Genomic DNA, 23,552 nt, shown 5'->3' with positions numbered 1-23,552 from the left:
TGTACTGCTAATTGGTATTACTTAACAGCTATTTTAGAAGCAGTAAAAGTTTAAAGACATCAAGAAGATTCACAAATTCCCTAGGTAGTCTATTCCAGTAGTTAATTATCCAGTTTATTAAATATGTATTAATTCTAATTTCAGTGTGCCTGGCTGTAGCTTCTAGCCACTGGGTGCTATTATGTGGCTTTTCACAAGACTTAAGAACTCATAATGCTTTGTACTCTGCCCAGGAATCTGTGATTGACTTCTGGAAACAGTGACTGAAAGATTTTTTTGGTAGCTCCCACTTCTTTTCTATACGATCCACAAAGAGAACTGAATGCTGAGCTCTAGTGTTAGAATTGGACTTGCCAGTGTTAAAGCTTAAATGAACGTCTATCTCCCACATCCCAGTTCTTTGACTACTCTGTGCCTGTTGTACTGAGATGTTTCACATCTTTTGTTGTCACAGTTACTTCAGAATGTAAGGTCTTGGCTTGCTTTCATTAATAAAGAAAAAACTGAACATGCTCACCATTTATTCTGTGCATCAAATAAGACAAGGATCTTATAAGGGAAAAAATAGAATACTGTGCGAATAAAGACTATGTGTGTATGAGACTAGAATGGGGTATATGGAATGGATGTACTGCAGTGAAACCAAAGTACATGGATGTTTTTAGACCTGTTCTGGAATTTGTTTCATGGAGTAACGTAGCAGGTGGTGGTAGTAACAATCTGTGGACTAATAGCAGAAAAAGACACATGGGTTTTAGCATATGTGACTTTTGTTCACATAAGTTTTCCACTATCTGGGTGGATGACGCAGTCTGCATAATAATTCTGCTTAAGTCCTCATTCTGGGGACCCACTTTCACTATATCTTATTCTAAATAGTTCTAAAGCTGAGAAATATGTTGGAATTTGCTGTGATTCCAGTTTAATTTTACCTTTACTAAAACAGTGGCTGCTGTATCCTACGCTTGTGTTAAATTGCTAACTTTCTGGCATTATTTAGAAGCTAATGAAGCTTACTGCTTTTTCTACAGCAAAGAGACCTGGTCCAAAAAAATCTGTTTGGCTTGTAATAAACGAAGAAGAGGTATTGTTTTTTCATAGGAAGAGTTTGGCATGATTATTCTTAATGCAGCTTGCATTAAAAAAACCTTGCAGCTCAATAATTCTTCCTTTGCAGTATGAAAGATCTATGATTGTGTCAATACCTGTAAATTAAAGAGTGACAAGAAACCTTCCCAGGCACTAGGACACCCAAATCTGTGCTACGCAGCTCTTCCAATGTTCCCCAGTACAACTTAAACGTGGTGAGGCAATCCTTGCTTACATGATTCCTAAGCACGATTTAATATTTTCAAGGTTAAATGAATTTGTTATCCTGGCAGCAAGCTACTCTTTGCTAGCTGACCTCAGCACCCAAAGTGCATTTTAATTAACTGCATAATTTCATGCAGCCTAGGAGTGTTAGTAACTAGTAATAACTCTTAGTCATATAGTGCGCAGGAGAACGGGTCTTCTGTCCTGTAATAATAAAGCATTTTCCCCTTCCCAAAGCTCTCAGGTTTCCCAAGTCTTTATTATGGGTTGCATAATGATTGTTTTTTCCATATTATAAAGCAGACCAGAGATCACTTGTGTAAAATCTTCTCTACCAAGCAGCGTGAAATCTAATGTAATGTCAACCTGTGAAAGAAGATTACTTTAGCAATTACACACTTTTTCAACAACAACAAAAAAAAAATCATTCTTGCTTTTATTCACACTTCTATTCAGGATAGTTCTGGATATACAATTAACATTATAAAAAGGTTTAAAAATAATAGCACATTAACTTAGAGCAGTCTGAGATAGTTGTAGCCTTGTAAGTATTGGCGAAATTTAAGGGTTGATTTTGCTTTCTGTCTAAGTCTTTCCAACAGCGAGCCAGTCTTTCATGTTTGTACTGATCTATTGGTATTGCTGAAATGATATACCTTCTGCTCAGAACCAAACAAGAGTTTGGTTCCTCATGTTTAAACAGACTAGGAACTTTGTATAACTTATCTTCCTTGAATCAGTATTATTAATGCCTTTGTCTAATGTTTGCAAAAATCTTTGTTCTTAATTTTCCCTCCCAGAAGGAAAATATCAAAGTTTAGCATCTGGAAGACCTCATTATCTTGACACAAGTTTTTTGAGTTGCTGGAGGTATTCACTGAAAACTGCTCGGCAGAAAAATCCATTCCAAAGAGGAAAAGTGTGCAAAAAGCTCCAGAAAGTCTGTTCAGAATTATTTGTTATTAGAAAGTCTTCAGGTAAAAATATCCCGTGTTCCTCCCCCTCCAGCTTCAGTCAATTTATTCCTCATTCATTTGCATCAAGGCAGTAAGGAGATCCAGTCTTTTGCAGTCAAAGAGGGCTCTGGCAATTTTTCCAACCGTTGTACCTTTGGAGCCTTCTCTCATTTCCCACTTACTCAGCATTTGGTAAACTTTCTCTTTTAGTCCATATCGTTCATAGTCGTGATCGATTTCATCAATTTCAGAGTTGCTGAAGCCTAATTTACGGGCACAGTGCATCCACTGTTTCGCTAACTTTCCTCTCACCAGATCCATCTGTTTCTCAGTCAAGACAGTATTATTGTCTGAAGAAGAAGAAAAAAAAGAGTGTAAGTAAATAGCATTATTTAACATTCCTTCTGCTCCCCACACTATGTCAATCGTCCTTTCCAAAGCATTTGCAATATCCTGAGGTAGAACTTTAGTGACAGGATGAAAAGTGGAGGCGATATTACCTAATGAATACCACAAAAGAAACTTGCAGTTGGAACGTGTTCACAAGTCAGCTGGGGGACTTGCTTTTATTTTTCCCTGAGGCTACTTCAGTTTGTTATTGAAACACCTCCAAATTCAGAAGCTCTTTCCTAAAGTCCTTGTGTAGCTGACTGATGTTTATATGTCATCTCTTTTATATTCTGGGACTCCGTTACTTTGTTTACTTAGGACTAAAAGGGTAGCTTAATCCAATATTGACCAATTAAATAAATATATTAAAAATCTTCCAAATTCTATCCTAATGGAGTACTTATGTCAGGTGAGAACCATCAATCCCAGCCTCACTCCTATCAGTTTTAGAGTTGCTATTCCTCTAAATCTATACTTGGATCTGGTGTTTCATGAAGCCAAAAAAGAAATAAGGTGCATAGTATTACAGAACAGCATTGGCACAAGTCTTTATATTTTCAAGTACTGTGCTACTGTGTAGAAAAGGAGTCACAGAGCAGCTGAGTTGTACTGTTCTCATTGAGGATAATACGCCGAAGCTAGGGAGATGTATCTTACCAAATATACCCGTTGATTCATAGTATGAGTAAGATGTTTCTGTAGCAACAGGAGAAGTGCTGATGTGTTGATTCTGCTCTTCAATCTTCATGTGATTGTGGGATCCAATTTGAATTCCAGAGCTGTTAGTTATGTTGTACATGACTGAGTCTTCTGTGTAAGGAAATTAATAGAGTTTTATAAACATCTCCATACAAATCAAAAATCGAAGCAGTACTGTATGAACAGTGAGGATGAAGGTTTTGATTATCAAGGGAGTGATTAAACTCTTGTATTTAACATAGAAATAGAATTGTTTCAGTTGGAAGAGACCCTTAGAAGTCATCTAGTCAAACTCCCCTGCAGTGCACTGGCAGTCATGAATGTATTTTCATGTAGTGTGACACAGCTGTGCTCTAAAAGCCAGTCTTACTCTATCCCATACCAAAATGCCCTAAACAAAGGACAGAACAAAACTCAAGGGGTTTAAGGTAGCTGAACTTTAAAGACCTGTGCTCCAAGGTAGGATGATTAGAATGATCCTTTTGATTTACATTAAAGATGATGATATCCTTGATCAAGCAAATATAAATATGTAGATACAGGTAATTGTAGAGACAGAAATGAGTTTTGCTTAGTAATATTGCTAACTTCTGCTATATTTAAAGCAATTGGGTGAATTGTTTCAAGATGCTGAAGCTTTTTTTCCTCACTGATCGTGATGCAATGCATATACTGTTGGCTACCAAGACAAACAAAGGCTACAGCATTTACCTCTGGTTATTGAAGGTGCAGGACGATAATATGTGAAACTTCCCTTTGTGAAAGAGGCGGAAACCTTGATACCTAAACAGAGGGGAAATGCCAGAAGTGTTATGGAAATTAAAAGGAAATCTGCAAGTACTGCAGTTACTTGTACAGTGTGCATAGCGCTCTTAAATACAAAAAGGCAGTAAGTTTTTTAATTAACATGACTTTATCTCCTTAAATAACTCTGAAGCAGTTACCCTTATGGTGATTTTGCTTATGGACTGATAGCCTTTGTGATCCTTGGATTCCAGTGAGAACAATAGGATTCCACATGGGTGTATGAACACCTGCCTGGCAGATAGCAGCACACGATCACAGTGTAGACACAGATATTACTGCTTCCAAGCCAAGAAGGCTGCCAAGCACACTGCTGTTTACTGCTGAGACTGATCATGGTTTGTTAGGATGTTAGTTGTGACCAGCTGTAGCTGGGGATGCCACCGTATCTTCTGTTGGTAGCAATAATGTCCTGCAGAGATGTAACTTCCTGTCTGGCATAGTAATGGATTTGGATGTGCTCAGATGAGCTCTCACAGTTTGTGATGGGGCAGTAAGAGTGACTGGGTTATGGTCACCAAATAAGACTAATAAGGAAGAACTGCAGTGCAGGTCTTCTGCATCTGCCTGATGCCTGCCATGATATTGTATGTTCCCCCTACAATAACTGCTCTTAGTTTTTTTTATCTCTTTATAATAGTGATACTGACAGTTCCCGGCCTTCTGACATGGCAGCTCTCAGACTCATTTCAGTGCATAAACTTATAAATAGTTACAGCTTCTGTATAAATAATTTAACAGAATAACAACTTCATGGCATTCTGCCTGTAAGCAGCTGCGTGTCCTGTTTATTATTACCTTATTTTTCTGCGAAGATATAGAAAAGAATGCCACAATAAAAATCTCCTGTAACTAGTAGAAGACTAATGTGTACCACACTTCCTTTAGTTCCTAGAGGTTGTATCTTAACTGCTGCTGGTTACTGACCGCTTATATCCACTTATTACTGACACTCACTGTTATCTTTGTTTTCTCCATACCTTTCTATTCCACAGTTCACTAGCAAACTGTAAGAGCATCTCTGTGTTAGCACTGAGCAGTGTTCTCTGGAGAAACCAGTTAAGAGCTTCCTTTTTAGCTCCCTGAACTCTTAACTTGCTGCAAATCAAGCTTAGATATCTATTTTCTGAAATGCTACACACACACGAGAAAAGTTCCATTTTTGTGCACACAACCTGTGGTGTGAATTTTACATCCTGTGAGTCAAAAATACTCCTTAGTTTTCCAAGTGTGATTAGTAACAGCTCCTGGTTTTGTTAGCTGCTGCAGTATTATCCACTGTCTGCTATTATTAAGGCTGCTTTGTCTTTAGAGGAAAAACCACGCTTTCAGAAACACAAGAGTTAGGAGGAGGAATCTCACCTGTATCCACGTCTGCATTCTTTTGTTGCTGGTTTACGCTGCTCTGTGCCACCAGGTTTGGGCGAGATTCCGGCACAGGAGTTTTGCTTAGGCTAAAGGCACTGGTTGAATGTGGATCATAACGATCTTCAGTGTTTCCTGTTAGGAGACTGTTAACGTTTGGCCCATAAAAATTATCTAAATTTCCCTGAGTTGGTATTGCAGCTTGGTTTGGCCAAAACCAAGGGTTAGTGTTTGATCCTATGTTTTCAACTCTGTGATACCGTTCACTCCACTGAGGAACAGAAGGCAGCTTTGCAAATGGATCATTGGAAACTTTTCGTCTCATTTCTCTCTCTCTCGTTTCAGGGGTGTACGGTGGAGCTACTGATTTATCCATCCGGCTGCCATATGCGTGGTAGTCATATTCACGTTCAAGTTTTCTTTCTAGATTTTCAGGGCATGTAAACGAAGTCTCGCAGCTCTCAACAGGCTGGTTCTCATGGTAGGCAGCAAACAAGGCTTCATTAATCTGACCCTGAGAGCTGTGTAGAGAATTAGGTTGATCTGAAAGGGAGAAAAATTAAGTATTTGAAATAGATTCTATTGCATGTATATAACTAGTGGTGACATTAGATTCTATTGATTTATTTTTAATATTATGGTGAGTTATAAAGGATGAAACTGTAGCATCACTTCCAGCATAAACTGTTTTATGTAATACTTCCCTTTCTGGGAAGTATCACAGAATGACATGTAGGAAAGCGGTGTGTGAACTCATTGTGTATTCTGCTTATATTGACACCAGGTTCTTAGTCACTGAAACAGCAGGTTCCCAGCAGCACTCGTAGGGTCTGCCTTACTATTGAGTCTTGACTGCATTAACTGGTATTTAATCAGTGTAAGACCAGAATATAACAAGACGGTAGATAGAACTCACTGTAACTGGTGTTACTTAATGCAACACAAATAATTTTGTCACTGAAGTCCTATCTGCAAAAGATTATGTAGAAATCCTATCTGGAGATTTCAGGATTAATCCTGAAATTTTGTCTGGTTTATTCTTCATTGTTTCAAAGAATACATTTCTATAAGCAATGCCTACCAGATAGAACAGTCTGTCATCTTTGAAACTAATTCTATCAAAGGAAGTCCCAGATTAGACTGAATTACAATCTAGATCATGCTGCAACATTCCTAGACTAAACAAGACTGTAAAATTCTGCTTGTTACTACCTGTTCTTGTATTTTTTACAGGCAGGAACTACCGTTCTGAAAGCTTCACAGGTGTCTAGAAAATGTTGCCTGTTATCTTAAGCATGGGACTTGTGTAGGTCACTTTAAATGTGGAATAAAGTTTATATGCTTTTAGTTAGCTTGGATAATGTCAGTAAATTTTCTGTTGTTGTTTTCCATAGCTCCTTTTGATGCCTGCTTGTTAGTATGCATTCAGTTTTACTTGATCTGCTTCTGTTGTTACTGCTGCTGAAGGGACTATGAGAGGAATAACCTAACACAGAAGCAACCTCATCCAAACTCACAGCTGGAGAAAATTAGTATTCACATAATTGTATGACATGTATTCTTCAGAGTCAGCTTGAGATGTATGAGCAGGGTCCCGCAGGATATCTTTATCAGTGTCTGAGTAATGGTCATTGACTGGACCATTGACTGGGCATCTTTAAAAGCACAAAAACATCTCTGATCTGTAGTCTTACATTCTTATTTTTGCTAGGGAAACGTAACTATGCTAATTTAAAAGTCCAGCAATAGGCCTGCTTTACTAAGTCCAATAGTTCTACTTCTGTTATGGCAAACGTAGTGAAGGTTTGGTGAAGGTTTATCGGTTGCCTGTTATAGTTCCAAGTTACTTGTTTAATAAAATCTTTACAATGGTGTGGGCAAAGTTAGTAGGATTTGACTTCTACTGGATTTTAGATTGCTGTTTGTAAATCAGTGTTGGAAACAGGATCTCATTTCCTTTGCTGTTATGATACTTTGGTAAAACAGTTCCAACTATGCTACAAGACTATCTACATCATAATGTACTAGTGTGACAGCTCCATAAAACATGCAACTCATCCAAGATTTAAAACAGGAGAGGAAGGAGGGAAGACTTATCTATTAGTGCTTTTCTGGTCAACTCTATAGACAGCAAGATCACAAAATACTGTGGTGTCTTGGGTTTTTTTTATTAATAATTATGTGTCCTGGTTGTACTCAAATCATTTGCAACAAAGGCTGGAGTGGGAAAAAGGGCAAGTTTGTGGAACTGAAACTGACAGGACAAGAATTAAGTTAGTTGGTGTGACCAAAAGGATGGGAAGGAATATCAACTATGTAAAGCAATTATCAAATTGACCACTGAAAAATCTAATGTAGAAAAAACGGTTGGCCTGGAAGCGGAAAGTGCAAGACTGAAATAAAATGGGTTTGAACTGTAGATGGTGGAAATATGTTATGAGCTTGGGAGCAAATTTAGTTTTTTCAGTGATTAAAATTCTCTGTGAAGTACTGAATGATTGATTCTCTCCATAGCTACTTAATGGTAACATGACTTGCTTTGAACACGGGGCAACTTTATCTTTAGCACAGAGTACATGCCAGGATGATGTGCAAGTTATGCAACTTGGAACACCTACCTATTTGGCCATTGCTGGTATCTACTACAGCATCTATTTGAAGGGATTTCATCCTCTGCAGCAATTCTTCTGATTCAGGCCACATTTCCTATATGTAAGGAAAGAACATATGATCAAGTTATAGGTAAAAGCTTAACAAAAGGAAGCACTTGTAGAATAGAAAACACATCTTCACAGTGAAGTCACCTGGGTGAACAGATTCCATCAATCTGTTGGAAGAGATCCTCTTACAGAGGGCAGAGCCTTGCAGAAAATAGCCACTGCTTTGCTACAGCTGGGCAAAATCTTATCTTCAGTGAAAGGAGGAAGAACTGTAATGCAACTGTAGTAATACTGAGCTGGCCAGAGAACACCATTTACCTAAGTGAGTATAAGCTTAATCTGTACATAGGGATACATTTCATAATTAATGTGTCTTCTGACGTATTCACAAAAACACTGATAACTGTGAGCTAGATAAGCATACAGTGACAGGATTTGCTTAAGCCCTCTAACTCATGTTCCTAACGAACCTGTACTAGCAGTTCACCACCCTGACTTGCCTGGATGCTGTATTCATACTTTCAGTGTGAACTGATATGACCCTCAGTTGTGTGAACTGATATGAAGGGATGCTTTTCTTCCTGAGAAAGTAATAGATGTACCCCATTTTCTACATAGTTCTTTAGTCCCTGTGATTATTTGGGACTCCTATCATAATATGGACATTTGGACTTCATATCACAAGTCAGTTCAATCAAATCAGTCCAGGAAATCTATTTAATCAATCTTATATTACTGTGATAAACAATCGCTTGTGCTTTGTAGTCAATAGGCTTTCTAAACCAGAAACATTCAATTCCACAATTGCAGGCTTGGTGACAGAAGGAAGTGCTTTAGAGAAAACTACAAGTGAATGGTTTCCCAGAGGTTCTTGTTTTGCTTAATTAAAAGAACTGGACATATGCTTTCTGAGCCTCACCTTACTGCAGAGACTAAACCCTAACTCTTGGAGTTCTCATTGATAGCTGTCCTGACAAATGAATAAGTTAATAAAATCTACTACAAAAAGATTCTGTCATCAGACGATAGTCAGGATGTTCTTCATTCTCTTATTTCATTTTCAGTCCAGAAATCATTCTTTGTATTATAAGCTGTGAACCTCAAGCCAGAAAAGGAAGAGAAACCAACTTACGCACTAAGGAAAAATAACTGATTTCAAATAAAAACGGGAACTATTCTTATTGCTGTTGTGTAGCTCCTGCTTTCAAGCAGGCTGGGAATTTACAAGCATAAAAAAACCAAACCAAAACAACCTAGCATGAATTCAGATTTTTTTTATACTTACTTTAAATCATATTCTGACACTTTTGAATCTCTGGGAATTATATTTTATTATGTGAGACATTCTGGACATGATAGAAGCTTTTCTGAAGTACTGTGTTATCATAGTTATTCATATCAGGGTCATTCAGGTTACAGTGGGCCTTGGGACGTATCTTGTCCCACATCCTGCCCAGAACACCACTGTCTATGGGGTTGGACCAGGTAGCTCAGGGCTTTGTCCGTCTGTGTCTTGGAACAATCTCTAAGGATGGTGACAGGACAGCTGCCTTGGCCAGCTTGCTCCACTGCTTGTCTGTCCTTGTGGGGCTATTCTTGTTTCACTTATGCTCACTGTCTCTCACCTTCCTTCTTCTGTGTGCTGCTGTGAAAGAGCTTGGCTCCAGCTTCTCAATAAACCCTTCAAAGGTAGGAACAGGCTGCTACTTTTATGCCTTTCCCAAACCATCTCCTGTTCAGGCTGAGCGAGCCCTGAACTTTGCAGCAGTGCTGCTCCCCAGCCATCATTGAGGCCATGTGCTGTTTCTCCCCTCATGCATCGCACCACATTTTGGAGTTTTTTTTTGAGTTTTATAAGGTTTCTGTCATCCCATTCTTCTAGCCTGTTGTGGGCACCCTTGACCACAATGGTACTTATCTATCCCCAGTTTGTCATTTGCACACCTTATGAGCTCACTCCTTTGGTCGCTGATCAAGGTGTAAATCAGGGCATGTCCCAATACAGTAGATCCCTGTATTACTCCAGTTCTTCCTGTTCTCTATGTGAAGTAGGGCCCACTAACCACTACCCTCTAGGACCATCCAATTTGTTTTTAACCCATCTGGCCATCTCCCCATCCAGATGGTAACATCTAAGCCTGGACACGGGAATATTTTGGGAGACAGCACTGAAAATCTTCCTGAAGTTGAGGTAAATGATGTACACTGTTCTCCCTTCATTCACAAATCCATCCATTTTTACACTGAAGGAAATCAGGTTGGTCAGGCATGAACAGAGCTGGGGAGAATCTGGCAGTAACTGGGCATGTGGCACAGCATGGTTGGGAAACCCACTCTTTAATACTTAGGAAATAATACCAAACAAATTACTCACTTCTATCTTCTTCAGATCTTCGTCAATATTTTTTTCTAGATTCTGATAGTAAAAGGGCACGTACTTGTTACTAATTTCTGCAAAAAACAAACAAACAAACAAAAAAGGAGAACTAGATGAAGATGGTTTTCAGTAGAAAATAAGTAACTTCTACTGTTAGCAGTCTTGATGTACAAGGATTCAATCAAGATTTTATATCAAGTCAGAAACAGTAATGGGAAAGTTAAACGCACATGACTTGTTTAGCCGTAGTGTAGTTAAAAAGAATAAGATTTTTTTGGTTGTCTTATTGCTTTTTAGGAGGAAAGTGATCTGTGGCTGAAGTACCTTCCCTTGGCTGCCAAAGTAAACAGTAATACCTGCATTCAGGTATTGAATAAACAGCTACTCTACTTCTACTAAAGATGGAATTACTCAAAGAATCTACAAACATCATTGCAGGTTAAATACAGAAACAGCTGATTTGCTTCTCCATGTCTATATGCTTCCCGTGAATATTGATCCTGCTGCATACGAAGCTCTAGGTGCCTCTGCATAAATCCTAACTCCCCATTTCCTATAACATGCAGGTTTTCTTTTTGGGGACTTCTGTTGTGACAGAGAGAAAAGACAAAAAGAAATGAGGAATACCAGCTTATGTGTGTTGTATATTTGATGACTGCTCTTATTTCTATCCCTCTTTCCCCCCTGCCCCCACCTTCTGTCAGACCATTCAATCCAGGCTTTTACTAACTTCAGTTGTTTTGGATTCTGACCATATAAAAGGATGAACAAACTGTTGCGTTGCTAATGGGAGGCTAATCAGCTTTTGATGCAAATTTTGATAGGATATTATGTTGGTTGTACCCAAGATGTGCTATGTTCCTTCACACCAGCTTTTTTATAAGCTTCAGAAGGAAGATCATACAATGTTGAAAAAAAAATTACAGCACGTACAAAGTGTCTTCTCTCCATCCAGTCACTAAAGTTTCTCAAAGCTATAAATGTTGGACAAGATGCTGATTTTAGTCAGTGTACAGAGAACAGGCTTTACTGGGCATCTGAGTTGGTCACTTTATTTTCTAACTGAGAATTAATTCACGTTTGCTGCATTGCAAACTATGGATGGACACATAACAAAAATAATCCCCCCGGTTACGTCTTACCTGCAAAGGTGGGTCGATTCTCTGCCTTCTGCTCCCAGCATTGTTTCATTAAGTCAATAATTTCCTTTGGACATTCCTCAGTGATTTCTTCTATGTTCGGTCTGTTTCCACGAATGATTCCAAATTGAATATGAGCTGCATTTATACAATCTGAAAAATTAAAAGTTCCAAATCAGGTTCTGATCATGGGTTGTTTTTCTCTCCCTGAAAGTCACATCTTTGCAGGTATAAAGGAACAGCTGAAGCAACAGCCTGTATATTTGTGGATACATCAATGAAGATTTCAAAGAAAGATGTCTGAGTTACAGATAGAAATTTGAGAGATTTGTGAATCTGAACCCAGATCCCTAACTCCTGTACATTAGCAACTTAAGATTAATGGATGTTTTTACAAAGGTGTGCCATGTAAGGGTGGCACATCTAGATTTGTAGAACCTGAATCTCAGTTATGCTCTGTGCTAGAGCACAAAGATAGTCGCATAGGCACTGTTTAGACAGTTAGCGGAACAAAACAAACATTCAGAATGATAAACACTGCTCTGGAATTCCATGGTCTGCTCCCACTTTTCTACACATGTGCATGTTAAGAAATTAGCATTACACAGCTGAGAAACAGTAACTGGCTGCATGAACATTCCTGTTAAGGAAAAATGCAGGTATGTTTAGCCCATGTTAGGAAACAGCATACATGCGAGTTTCCATCCTGGCCTGCCTAAGGCTTGTCTAATTTCTGCCACTAAGTGCAGGTTTACAGGCATTCTGTATGGTCAAACTTGGGCTTATGCCTATATTTCAAGTGCAACTGGGATATTCCTGACCACATGTAAAAGGAATGATGCAACCAATGCCTATAAGTGGCCATGAGATGTAAAACAGGGGCTATACTTGGGCACAGGCAACATAATCCACAATTGTTAACACTGTAGTTTTAAACGCTTAGCATTTATAACCTAATTTTGTAATCTAGTCTAGTCTTTCCCCAAGTAACTTACTCTCATATGGTTCTTTGTTAGCAAAAATTGCCCAGATTACAATGCCAAAGCTGTAAACATCTGATTTCTCCACAGGTTTTTCATTAACATTTTCTAAGTGCTCTGGGGCCATATAGAAAAGGGTCCCGGCATTGTTCTGGGAAGCGCTCGTGATTTTCTTCTGTCGGAAAGTCTCTTCTGTGGTCAGCCGGCTCCAGTGCTTAAAGGAAGCGACACCAAGATCTGCAATCTTTAGATAAATAAATAATTAATTAAAATGTCAGAGCTGGTGCTGCGAGGAAAAGGAGATAAGGAAGTCGTTCATGCAGTGCGCCACGTTATAACAGTTGCTGGTAGAAACTGCAAAAGTGTAACTAAAAGGAAGGAGGGAAAATGTTTTCTGTTTTCTTTTTTCTCTCTTTTTCTTTTCCCCCCCCTAAATAAAATATTACGGCCAATTGTAAGCCATTAGGTTGAACTTTCATTACTACCCTAAGACCACGTGGAGCAATGGTACAACGCAAGGGGAAAAACGTTCAGTTTTGCTCATAGTGATAATCTTGTTTGAGATATGTTTTGCTCTATTCGTAGCACAATAGAAGATCCACAAAAGCAGCAGCTAACATTCAGGAATAACCTATGAGAAACACGTACATCCTCAACTCCCCCTTCTCATTTAGAATCCATTTAACACAACCCCCCTTAAGCCTTTCTACAAAAAAAGGAGAGGAATTAGATCTAAAGTGATACAACACGTGTGCTGTAAGAGACATGGAAAAAGGACAGCATGAAATAAGTTAAAGCCAGAGTATCTGGGTACTGCGCACTGGATAACATGATGTTACTGAAACCTTAGGATGCTGTTTTACGACAGCTGGACTAATGGCTGGTGGTGAACAAAGTAATTCTACCCTCCTTTTCTCACAGCCTCCTCTCATGTGCTCGCTTGGCTTATTCTGGTCCTGCAGTGGCAGGGCATGTAGTGCAAGGCGCTCAACCAGCTCCCCAACAGAAGGGTGGTCAGAAGGGTAGCCAGAAAGGCAAAATGTAGTCTGCTTGGTTTGGCTTCCTAAACTATAGTGGGGACAGGGTGGACAAAGTCCGGGAATTCAACAGGAGAGGAAAAATGGAAGAAAGTGGGACTACCTCAATGGGCTACAGGAAGCTGTGAACCTCAGCTAGTTGTGTAACCCAATCACTTCAGATACAACTGGAGTGACACACTGCTTCACTTCTAACTTTTCTCCTGCTGCCTCTAACCAGCTTACTGTTCCTCTTCAGTTTCTAAAGCTCTCAGAATCACAGAATCACAGAATGAACTGGGTTGGAAGAGACCTCAAGGATCATGAAGTTCCAACCCCCCTGCATGGCAGGGCCTCCAAACTTCCACTCTCATCTAAATTTAGAGGAGATACATTCAAAGAGGAAGAAATTCTAAGTTCAAGCCTCCTTGGAGACCTAGGTCTCCAAGTTCATGTCTAAAAGTGACAGGAGGTGTAATGTGGCAGAGGAAAACATGATAAAAAAATTCTCCTGCATTTTCAGTTTCCTAGAATGGCTGTTTCCCATTATAAATATTAGCAACATTAAACACATCTGAGCAGACAGATCATTCAACAGCTGCCTTACGTGAGACTTTTGGTCAAACTGCTAAGTCTGATCTGACTGGGAATTTGATCCTGGGCTCCAGTTTGGTTTGCCATACGTTGTGATCATCTAATTTGTGTCTGTCTGTATAAGCAGTCTGAAACGCCCCAAACCATCCAATTTACCTTTAAAGTGGATAATGAGGTGGTGGGTTTGTTGCTGGTTTTTTGTTTTGGTAAAAAAAAACAACAACCCAATACAAGCTTATCTCTCTTTTCTGCAAGCTGCTCATACTGCACATGACTTGCTACTATCTTAACCTTGTTAAATTATTTCTCACTGATTTATGTGTGAGAAGTATCAAATGACAGTTTTCTTCACAACATTCTATTCACTAGTTTCCTATTGTAACAAACTGATTATCTCAGTAACTCACCTTGAGCAGGACAACTGATGAGGACAGCTGCAAATTCTACTCAGGTTTATTGAGCAGTAGGCTCTATATGCACACGTCTGGATCCAAAAGCCCCCTGAAGTTAACAGAAGGACTTTGGAACTGGTTTATAAATCATTCTCTGTAGTAGTCTCCTGCTGATTTATTTAGTTAGTTATTTATTTCTGTAGCTCCTGGCTGTCAGTTAAAAATGATGACTAAGGGAAAAAAAAAGAGGGAGACAAAAGAGGAAAAGATAATAAGGAGAAGAAGAAAAAAGGAGTTAGAGGCAGGATGAGAAATTGCAGCAATAAAGGACAACAGATGTGATCCTTAAGATACCTTTTGATTCAAACTCTGGGTGCTGAAGTTTGCTCTTCTTTCTTTTTAGTTGTTTCATTATTCACTAATTCTCACTAATATTGTTCAACTTTTAATGCTTGCAGTGATTTTTCTTTTCCCCCATAAACAGGGGGAAGATTACGCAAATCTCAAGTGCAGAACTTGCGTAGGTCACTGCTGATATTGCCTTAGCGATAGCTCAGTGAAATACAGAAGAGTTCATCTACCAATCAGCAATACCATCCGAATGCAGACGGACTGTGGGCTATGATGCAAATTATCAGCATTCTCCATTTTCATTTTAACACGCACCTTAATGTGAAAGTCTTTATCCACAAGGATGTTTTCTGGTTTTAGATCTTTGTGTACTAAGCCTTGCTCGTGTAGATAAAGCATTCCTTCTATGATCTCCAGGATGAAACGTCCTTTCACTGACAAAGGTACTGGGAGCTGAAATGAAGGAAAACCACCTGGTAAAGAATGCTATTACAACCATCAAATAAGAAACAATATTTAACCAAGTTTGTTTCTCAGTCTTATGATTGCTTCTGTTCAAGACAGGGTATGAAATGAACTAAAGGTCCTTCCTGAATCTAAATTATTCCATTATGGTAGTTTTAGAGTCACTCCATATTTACAAAAGCACTCTTAATGAAGAAAATTCTTCAGGTATTTCTACAAACATACCCCATTAACTCTGAACCTACAACTGTGGTTTGTTCCTCTGCAATACACAGGAAGGCCAAAGCTGTGTTCTGCTTTTACAACCTGCCATCTCTAGAGCAGGAAAGGTGCCACTGGCCCTTTAATAGAGAAAGGAGAATCCGAAACTAAAAGGACTGCATCCTCTGGTGATGGTAGTAACATCCTGTCCCTTTCAACCATCAACTGAAAGGAGCAGCAAGGAATGAAGCAATTGACTGCTCACTTTTTGGAGCACTTTCATCATGTTGCCCCGGTGCACATATTCCATCACGAGTGAGTAGTTTCCATCTTCCAAAATTATACCGAGTAGTTTTACCACACGGTCATGCTGCAGATTGCGCATAATCCTGCCTTCTTCAAGGAGGGAAGCATTACATCTGCAAAACAAACAAACAAACAAACAATTGCTCTGAATGCGGCCTATGAAAAAACACAGGAACGAAAACACTTGATTCATCATGAACACGATGGCCAGATGTCAACCTCTGCTGTAAGATGAACCGTTTCTTCTGTTTGTTTTGACCTGGTACAGTGGATTTACTATAGAGGAGTCTACCCTCATACTGGATGCTGGTAACATTTACTATGGATTATGGGTTTAGGGTGAACTCAAAGTCTGGTCACCTGGACCATAGTACAACCCACCAATAGTCACAGGTACGCAGACAGGAGCTCACTATTAGAGAAGGAAGGTACCCATGATTTTAAATATAAGAAGGGATGGTATTTTACTATTACTCCTGTTACATCACAGACAAACGGTGGCAAGAACAGCTTGAGACTGTATTGCTCGCTAGCGCTTTCCTAGGCTGTGACTTGAGAAAATGATTTCTCGCTCTGTCTTCCTCTCCAGTATTAGTGAAAGTGGCTGTTTTGTTTGCTTTAGGCTCATTTAGAAGGTTGCTTAAGACTTTTGATTCAAGACTTTTATTCAAGGAATAAAAAGCTTAAAGAGCCTGGACAGTGAGACTTGCAAGAAACAAGACCAGAAACAAAGCTGGCAAGCTTGTCGATTTAAACTGTCTGTCCCAACCATCAGTGCAATCTGCAAACTACCGGCATCTCTTAATTCACTTTACACTGGCAAAATAAAGACTCGAGTTATTCACCCTCACTCAAATTAGAACATGGGTTTTTGTCTCTCTCTAGTAGATGACTCAAGGGAGAGTTTTATGATGGTTAGGACTATGAGGAAGTAGAGACAATGTGACCAGAATCCATTGAAATCAACAGCTATTTCAGTCCCTGAATTATGTCAGTGGGTTTAGCTCACATTCCTTCTCAGAAGAGAGACCTGCATTCTTGGTATCATAACTGTAGGGCTGGAGTGCTGCCGACAGACAGTGACTGTTCAGTTCCTTGTGGTTATCGACAGTTGGGACAACTATATTGAAAACTGATCAGCAAGCTTGAAAATAACATGTCCACTGAGTTCCTGCATCTGTTCAGGTGTGCAAGACTTAACAATTCACAGCAGTGCACACCTTGCAAAATAAAACAAATCAAAACCAAACCAAACCAACAAACATGGAGGCATTCAAGGCCAGGCTGGATGTGGCTCTGGGCAGCCTGGTCCGGTGGTTGGTGACCCTGCACATAGCAGGGGGGCTGAAACTGGGTGATCATTGTGGTCCTTTTTAACTCAGGCCATTCTATCATTGTATGAACTTGAGAACTCTACTGTAATGAGTTAAAACTGCAGAAAATGTGGCTAATGAGGGAAAAGTGAAAATCTGAAGGAAAGCTGCTAGTACTGTATTAGGAGTGTTTTCCCCCAGCATCTCCAGGATTCAAAGATCTACAATTATAAACTTGTATTCAGATTTATCTCCATTGAATTTAGAGGACTCATTAGACTGAAAGAACACATCCTTAACTTACTCAGAGCGCTGGGGTCCTGTGTACACTGTTTTTAATACTACATATCCGTGTGTCCTGTGACGACATAACAAAATTTTTCCGTATCCTCCAGCATCTAATTGTTGTTTGTCAAGCAAATCCTTCGTGCTCATGTGGATGTCATCCAGTGACATGTTTGCAGGCTTTGTGGCTTAGCAGTCAAAAGGAAAAGAAGTACTCTAGCGGTTCTGGATCTACAGGAAAGAGGAAAAGAAAGTGTCATTATTCAGCATTTAGCTGTTCCACTAAATCAGCCTCTATGTAAGGAGAGCAATGCTGGTATATACACTCTTGTAACTCCTCCGAACTAGCTGCATTTCAAAGGGCCTCGGTGTGAAACTGAAGATTCTGTTGTTCTCTTATAGGATCAGACCCTAAGATCACAAATGATGTATTCTATCAATCCATTAGTTATATTACATTGATGTTTAACTGTTTCTTCACCTGATTGCTGCAGACTGCTGTTAATAATAATAACGTGTTCTTATCCATATAATATGTAGTGGGTTGGTACTGTCGTTGTACATCAAGCTTCTCTAAAACTGAGAACCTGAAAAACCAAGAGCCACAGTTCTAAAGGCAGGTTGTGCATAGCAATTCTGAGAAGCAGTTTACAGTCTATATTGCTTGAATGTGGGTCTGCCTAGATACTTATAACTCTAAGCTACCTCTCAGGCATCTTTGTAACCTCAGCTTCGATACTTATAACTCTAAGCTACATCTCAGGCATCTTTGTAACCTCAGCTTCCAAGACTTCGCTTGAAGCTTAAAACAAAGGCAAGTTTTCTCTGGATGATGAAAGAGAACCCAACTTCTGCAGCAATCGCCTTTGCCCAGCTGCTTCAATGTAAGGAGACAAACACTGGCAAGGACTGTGGTGGGGATATAAGGCAATCCTCTCGTCCCCATCCCTTGGGGAAAGAAAAAGAAAAGATGAAGAAATTATGAAGGCTTGCAGTAACTCCTAAATAAACCGAGAACTTGGGGGAGCCTTGAAATGGGTAGGCAAGTCACCCCAGTGAATACCCAAGTGATTTTAAGCTTTTGATAAAGCTGCAGCACTCTCTTACCTGACGTGTCTCTCAGGAGGTAAAACCTGAAAAGAAGGCTACACAGCCTACCTCAAGTGCACGTCAGCAACCCACAAGCTCTGCTATTCCATCCTGAACTCTCACCTTTATCATGTTATGTCACGTAAAGGAAAAGTTTTCTAATAGAAGGCAAAGTCCAAGAGACCAGAAGGGTTGTGCAGTTGCAGTTTCTTCCGGGTGGCTGTGACAGCTATAGCAGAGGCACTGTCAGCAGCAATAGATTAGTTCATTCAGGTAGCTGAAGGAAGAGAGATGTTATTGTGCAGATCTGGAAACTGGCTGTTCATTTCAATACTGACTGGCCAAAATAAGAAAGAATAATAAAAATACACCTGCAGAATACAAAGAGCAAGAGCTTCTTCCCTGCATATGTATATGCTACGATCTGTTGTCATACAGACAGAGGAAATCCTGCTTACAGTTGAAGCAGTTCACCTCTCTTCAGAGTTTTCTTCTTTAGCTTTCCTAGACTTGAAAGAATGCTGATTGTGTTTTGCTGGAGCGCTAGCCTGCCTAGTAAGCACAGCACTGATGATATGGCACCTTGTGCTGCTGAGAATCCCTGCTGCCACTCTTGTCTCCTTTGATGTGCCCAGTGATGGCCTTATGGCTTCCTTGGTGTTCTTGGTGAGATGCTGCTGGTGGGTATTGGTGTCATGAGTACAAAGGCCTGAATTCAGTCATGAGACTTTTAACATGACATGGACTAATATTGCACTTCTTTATCTGGGCTAGCCCTTTAAAATACTGCATCTAAGTCACATATCCATAGTTTGGTTTAGGTTAGACATTAGGAGGAAGTTTTTCACTCAGAGGGTGGTGACGCACTGGAACAGGTTGCCCAAGGAGGCTGTGGATGCCCCATCCCTGGAGGCATTCAAGGCCAGGGTGGATGTGGCTCTGGGCAGCCTGGCCTAGTGGTTGGCAACCCTGCACATAGCAGGGGGAGTTGAAACTGTGGTCCTTTTCAATGCAGGCCATTCTATGATTCTACAATCCGTAGTAAGTTACGCACGCTAACGGTAATTTCACATCTGAGTAGTAAGTGCTCATACAAGAATCGCACGTACTGCTCTTCTGAATGCAAATTACATATGTAGGTGTGTATCATTTGAAGACTGCTTATTTCAGTATGCTAACTAACGAGATACTGACTTGTTACCTGAGATTGTCAGATAATGCAGAAATCAAGGAGGAGGGCTCAGGTCCATTCAAAGCTTACTTCTTTTTGAGATACATGGCGATTTGGATGTATCCTTAGCACCTGTGATACATCAATACACACATTAAGTGCCTGTGATTGAGAGGAAAGAAGTTCTGTAGTTCAGCTCAGCCTGATACTACAGAAGCCAAGTACACTCCTTGCAGGTAGTTTGTATATAAATATGTATTCACTCTCACCGGTACAGCTGGTTGATTACAAAACACATTATTTCCAACACACTACTCTGAGCATCTGTATTAGAGATGATTCATATTTCACAACTATGAATATGTACTATGAGAGCTTTGAACAATGGTTTCTAACGAGAGGCATTTGATTTTATCCACCAGCACGCATGGCTTTTCTTTGGAGAGCAGTAGCAGTGTAACATGTGGTTCTGTTTTCTTTTTAACCCCACGGCTGTGTTCTCCCCTCTGGCCCCTAAGAGCAGCACAGACTCCCTAGAATCATGCCCTGATCACCAGTCATATGGACGTAACCGGCGTTTGAAAGCATCTCATTCCATTCCACTGGTTTGATCCCGATCTGACGCAGACGTTGTATGGCATGCGTGGTTGAAGAGGTCTGCTGGGTGTATTAATGTGGTAATATGAAAAAGGGTCAACGAGTAATTACAGCCCTTTAGGTCGAACGCTACTTGGAGCAGGTTATTTCTTGTGAGGCGTCGCCAGATACAATCAAAGCAAGGAGCCGAGTTTGCAGTACCTAAACCTCTTGGCCACGTAGTGAAGAGTGGAGCAGAATAACAAACTGGAATTGGTATCACTGATATATATGGGCAAATGGGGGAGAAAGGTGGGATGGCTGTGGCAGCGGAGGACAAATTATGCACTTACAGATGTTTCAAAACCTGCCAGTGCCTCACAGCTCTATCTCTGACTGTCATAATGCACTCAGCCCAAACCCTTCTACTCTGATAAGTTTTTTTCTTTTTCTCTATGGTGTTTTTTCACTGAGGAGCATTTACTTCTTTACTTCTGGAAACCGCAAAGACAATATGTGTTGCACGAGCAGTCTCTAGAGGGGAGTCCATGGGAATGCAAGGAGAAGCCAAACTAAAGGAAGCAAAGAAAGTAGTGATACACTGTGTGTTCTAGTAAAAGAGCAGAGGCAGATGGGGAAATGGAGAGCAGAGGGTCTGCGCGACGCTTTGCAGCAGTACAGTTGTATCACCGTCGCTTTATAAGCGGTCACAAAGACGCGCATCCCCCAGCGGGACACGGCACGGACAGCAGCCTGGTCGGCAGGAGCCGTGGGTGGGCTCCGGCCTACTTCTCGTTGGCCGGCAGCGCGTCCTCTTTCGGCTCCTCCCGGCGGCTTCCTGCCCGCCGATCCCGGCTCGGGCCGCCTCCCCGCGCGGCCCGGCGCCCCTTCCCGCGTGCCGAACACCTGCGCCTCGCCTCGCCCGGGGCTGTCAGCCCGGCGGGCACCGGGACCGGCCCGGGAGCTGCGAACCGGCGGCGGTATCGCCGCCACAAGATGGGGACGGTGCGGGGCTTTCGGTTTCGGCAGAGAACTCGGCTGCCCGGCCCGCTCTCCCCCGATCCGTCGAGCCTTACCGTGGCTACGGGCTCCGTCCTGCCGCCTCGCCGGCCCCTGCCGAGCCCCGCGGCCCGGCGGCGGAGGTCTCGCCGTGCCCCGCCGCTGCGCCTGCTCGGAAGTGAAGGAGGCGGCTCGGGCTGCGGCTGTCGTTCCGTCGGCTCTTGCGCAGGGTAACCGGGGCTGCGCGAAAGTCACACACCCTCCGACGGGAAGCGGCAGCGCGGCACTCCGGGCGCGGGCCTGGCGGGGCAGGGATACCGCTGCGTCGCAGGGGTTGGAGAAGCGCGTTTCTATGCTGCGGCATCGGTGCTTAAAAGGCAGCTTAGTGTGGAGGAAACATGATGCAGCCGCAAAAATACCTAAACTAAAAGGACCGGCATAAAGCAACCAGTCCATTCAGCTCTACTGAGGTCAGGTGTGTCCCGCCTGCTAACAGCTAACCTAACAGCAAGGAAGACTGCACAACTTTGTAATGTATTCTATTATTTTCATCGGGAAAGCTGTTAATAGAAATAATGGCTAATGTAGCATCTTTGCATAAGACCAACCCCTAAATCACAGTTTGTTCAGTGAAACAGTGATAACTACCTTTCTCATTCTAGGGCATTCTTGCACTCTTCGCTATGCTGAGTGGGTGCCGCAGAGTTCAGAACTAACAGAACAGCAGCAGCAGGTCCATGTGGTAGGTAGCAGCAGCCCACAGGTTATGTTTAAGGGAGGGGATCTTTCTACAACTGGAAAGCAAGCTCTAGATGTGTAATGAAGCATCCCAGTAAGTGATCCTGTAGCCTGTTTCTGTTCTCTGGTGGAAGCTGAGGGCCAAGACTATTGCAGATTAAAAAGAAACACAATGGCCAGGGTGGAGTTGTTTAATTCTGTGCTAAACCCCCACAGTGAGTTTCCTTGATGAGGTTCCTTTGCTGTGAAAGACTTCTGAGGCTGTGTTTGTATCAGTCCTATGCCTGTCTCTTGCAAACAAAATGATCACACTCCCTTCAGTACTGTAAAACTTTTGAGGTTTATATGAGTATACTGGTGTGTAATGCTGGCATATCCTGGAACTCTGGCCCTCTGCAAGTATAGAAGTTGAACTTTATCCCCCTCTGCGATGGTCATCAAGGAATCTGAATGTTTTAAACCACTGATGCATCCTTATTTGCCCTTTCAGAGAAAGAGGCAATCTGACTTGTACCTTCTGTTTACTCTTAAATATCTTTATGGATGATCCGACACTAAGTTGGGAGGTAGTGTTGATCTGCCTGAGGGTAGGAAAGCCCTACAGAGGGATCTGGATAGGCTGGATTGATGGTCTGAGGCCAGTTGTTCAGCAAGACCAAGGGCTGTGTCTTGCACTTTGATCGCAACAACCCCCATACATCCTTACAGGCTTGGTGCAGAGTGACTGGAAAGCTGCCCGTCAGAAAAGGACCTGGAGGAGTGCAAGAAATGTGCAGGTGTGACACTGAGAGACGGGGTTAGTGGGCATGCTTGTCATGGATTGGCAGTCGGACTAGATGATCTTAGAGGTCTTTCCAACTTTAATGATCTATGATTCTGTTGTATAATTCTGCTGGCCAGCATGTTCCTCCACAAGAAACAGGAGACTCGTACCTTGCGGCTTTCTGTGAAGCCTCTCTTTGGAAAGAGGTGGGAAATGGCAGTGTGTGGAAAGGCAGAACTACCTTGGTGGTAGCACAGTCGCTTCAAGGCTGAAGTTTCCTCCTTGGGCCTGAAGATAATTTTCTACACTTCGTTAGACAAATAGCTTCTTTCCGAGTCAATCTCTATAAAACGCTGAGTATAACTGCTACTGCTCTAAATAATAATGAATAATAATTAGAATGAATAATAACGATGATGATAGCAATGGAATTGGCGTGTGCCTAGTGCATCCCTGTTTTCAACTAATTCTGGATTGACTAGAATGGAAACAGTTATTGGTGTTTAATGCTTTGGCTGCTCTAAATGGAAGGGCTGTTAACACCTATAGTAATTCAGAGGCTTAGGGCAGTCCCTTTGAGATGACAGATTAAGTTTAAGGTAGTTGGAG

The 23,552-nt window shown here is 41.3% G+C and overlaps 1 protein-coding gene across 3 annotated transcripts; it reads right to left on the bottom strand.

The window, feature by feature from the left end:
* Positions 1–1,669: 1,669 nt before the first annotated feature.
* Positions 1,670–21,907, bottom strand: RIPK1 (receptor interacting serine/threonine kinase 1). 3 transcript variants are annotated; one of them, XM_072330124.1, is made up of 14 exons: positions 21,520–21,907; positions 19,898–19,999; positions 18,820–18,973; positions 17,627–17,838; positions 15,969–16,122; positions 15,353–15,490; positions 12,700–12,928; positions 11,708–11,857; positions 10,563–10,639; positions 8,147–8,234; positions 5,526–6,071; positions 4,071–4,142; positions 3,318–3,470; positions 1,670–2,620 (listed from the first exon to the last, which is right to left on the bottom strand). In XM_072330124.1, exons 4-14 carry the CDS (start codon positions 17,776–17,778, stop codon positions 2,334–2,336), a joined length of 2,046 nt encoding a protein of 681 aa, XP_072186225.1. In that variant the 5' UTR covers positions 17,779–17,838; positions 18,820–18,973; positions 19,898–19,999; positions 21,520–21,907; the 3' UTR covers positions 1,670–2,333. The 3 variants fall into 3 exon arrangements, with proteins under 3 accessions (XP_072186225.1, XP_072186226.1, XP_072186227.1); XM_072330125.1 differs by lacking the exon at positions 18,820–18,973; XM_072330126.1 differs by lacking the exons at positions 18,820–18,973; positions 19,898–19,999.
* Between the last annotated feature and the right edge of the window lie 1,645 nt (positions 21,908–23,552).

Source organism: Excalfactoria chinensis, chromosome 2 (assembly GCF_039878825.1).
Source record: "Excalfactoria chinensis isolate bCotChi1 chromosome 2, bCotChi1.hap2, whole genome shotgun sequence".
NCBI lineage: Eukaryota > Metazoa > Chordata > Aves > Galliformes > Phasianidae > Excalfactoria > Excalfactoria chinensis.
The sequence above is the reverse complement of the archived record's forward strand: the minus strand, read 5'-3'. Positions and strand labels throughout refer to the sequence as shown.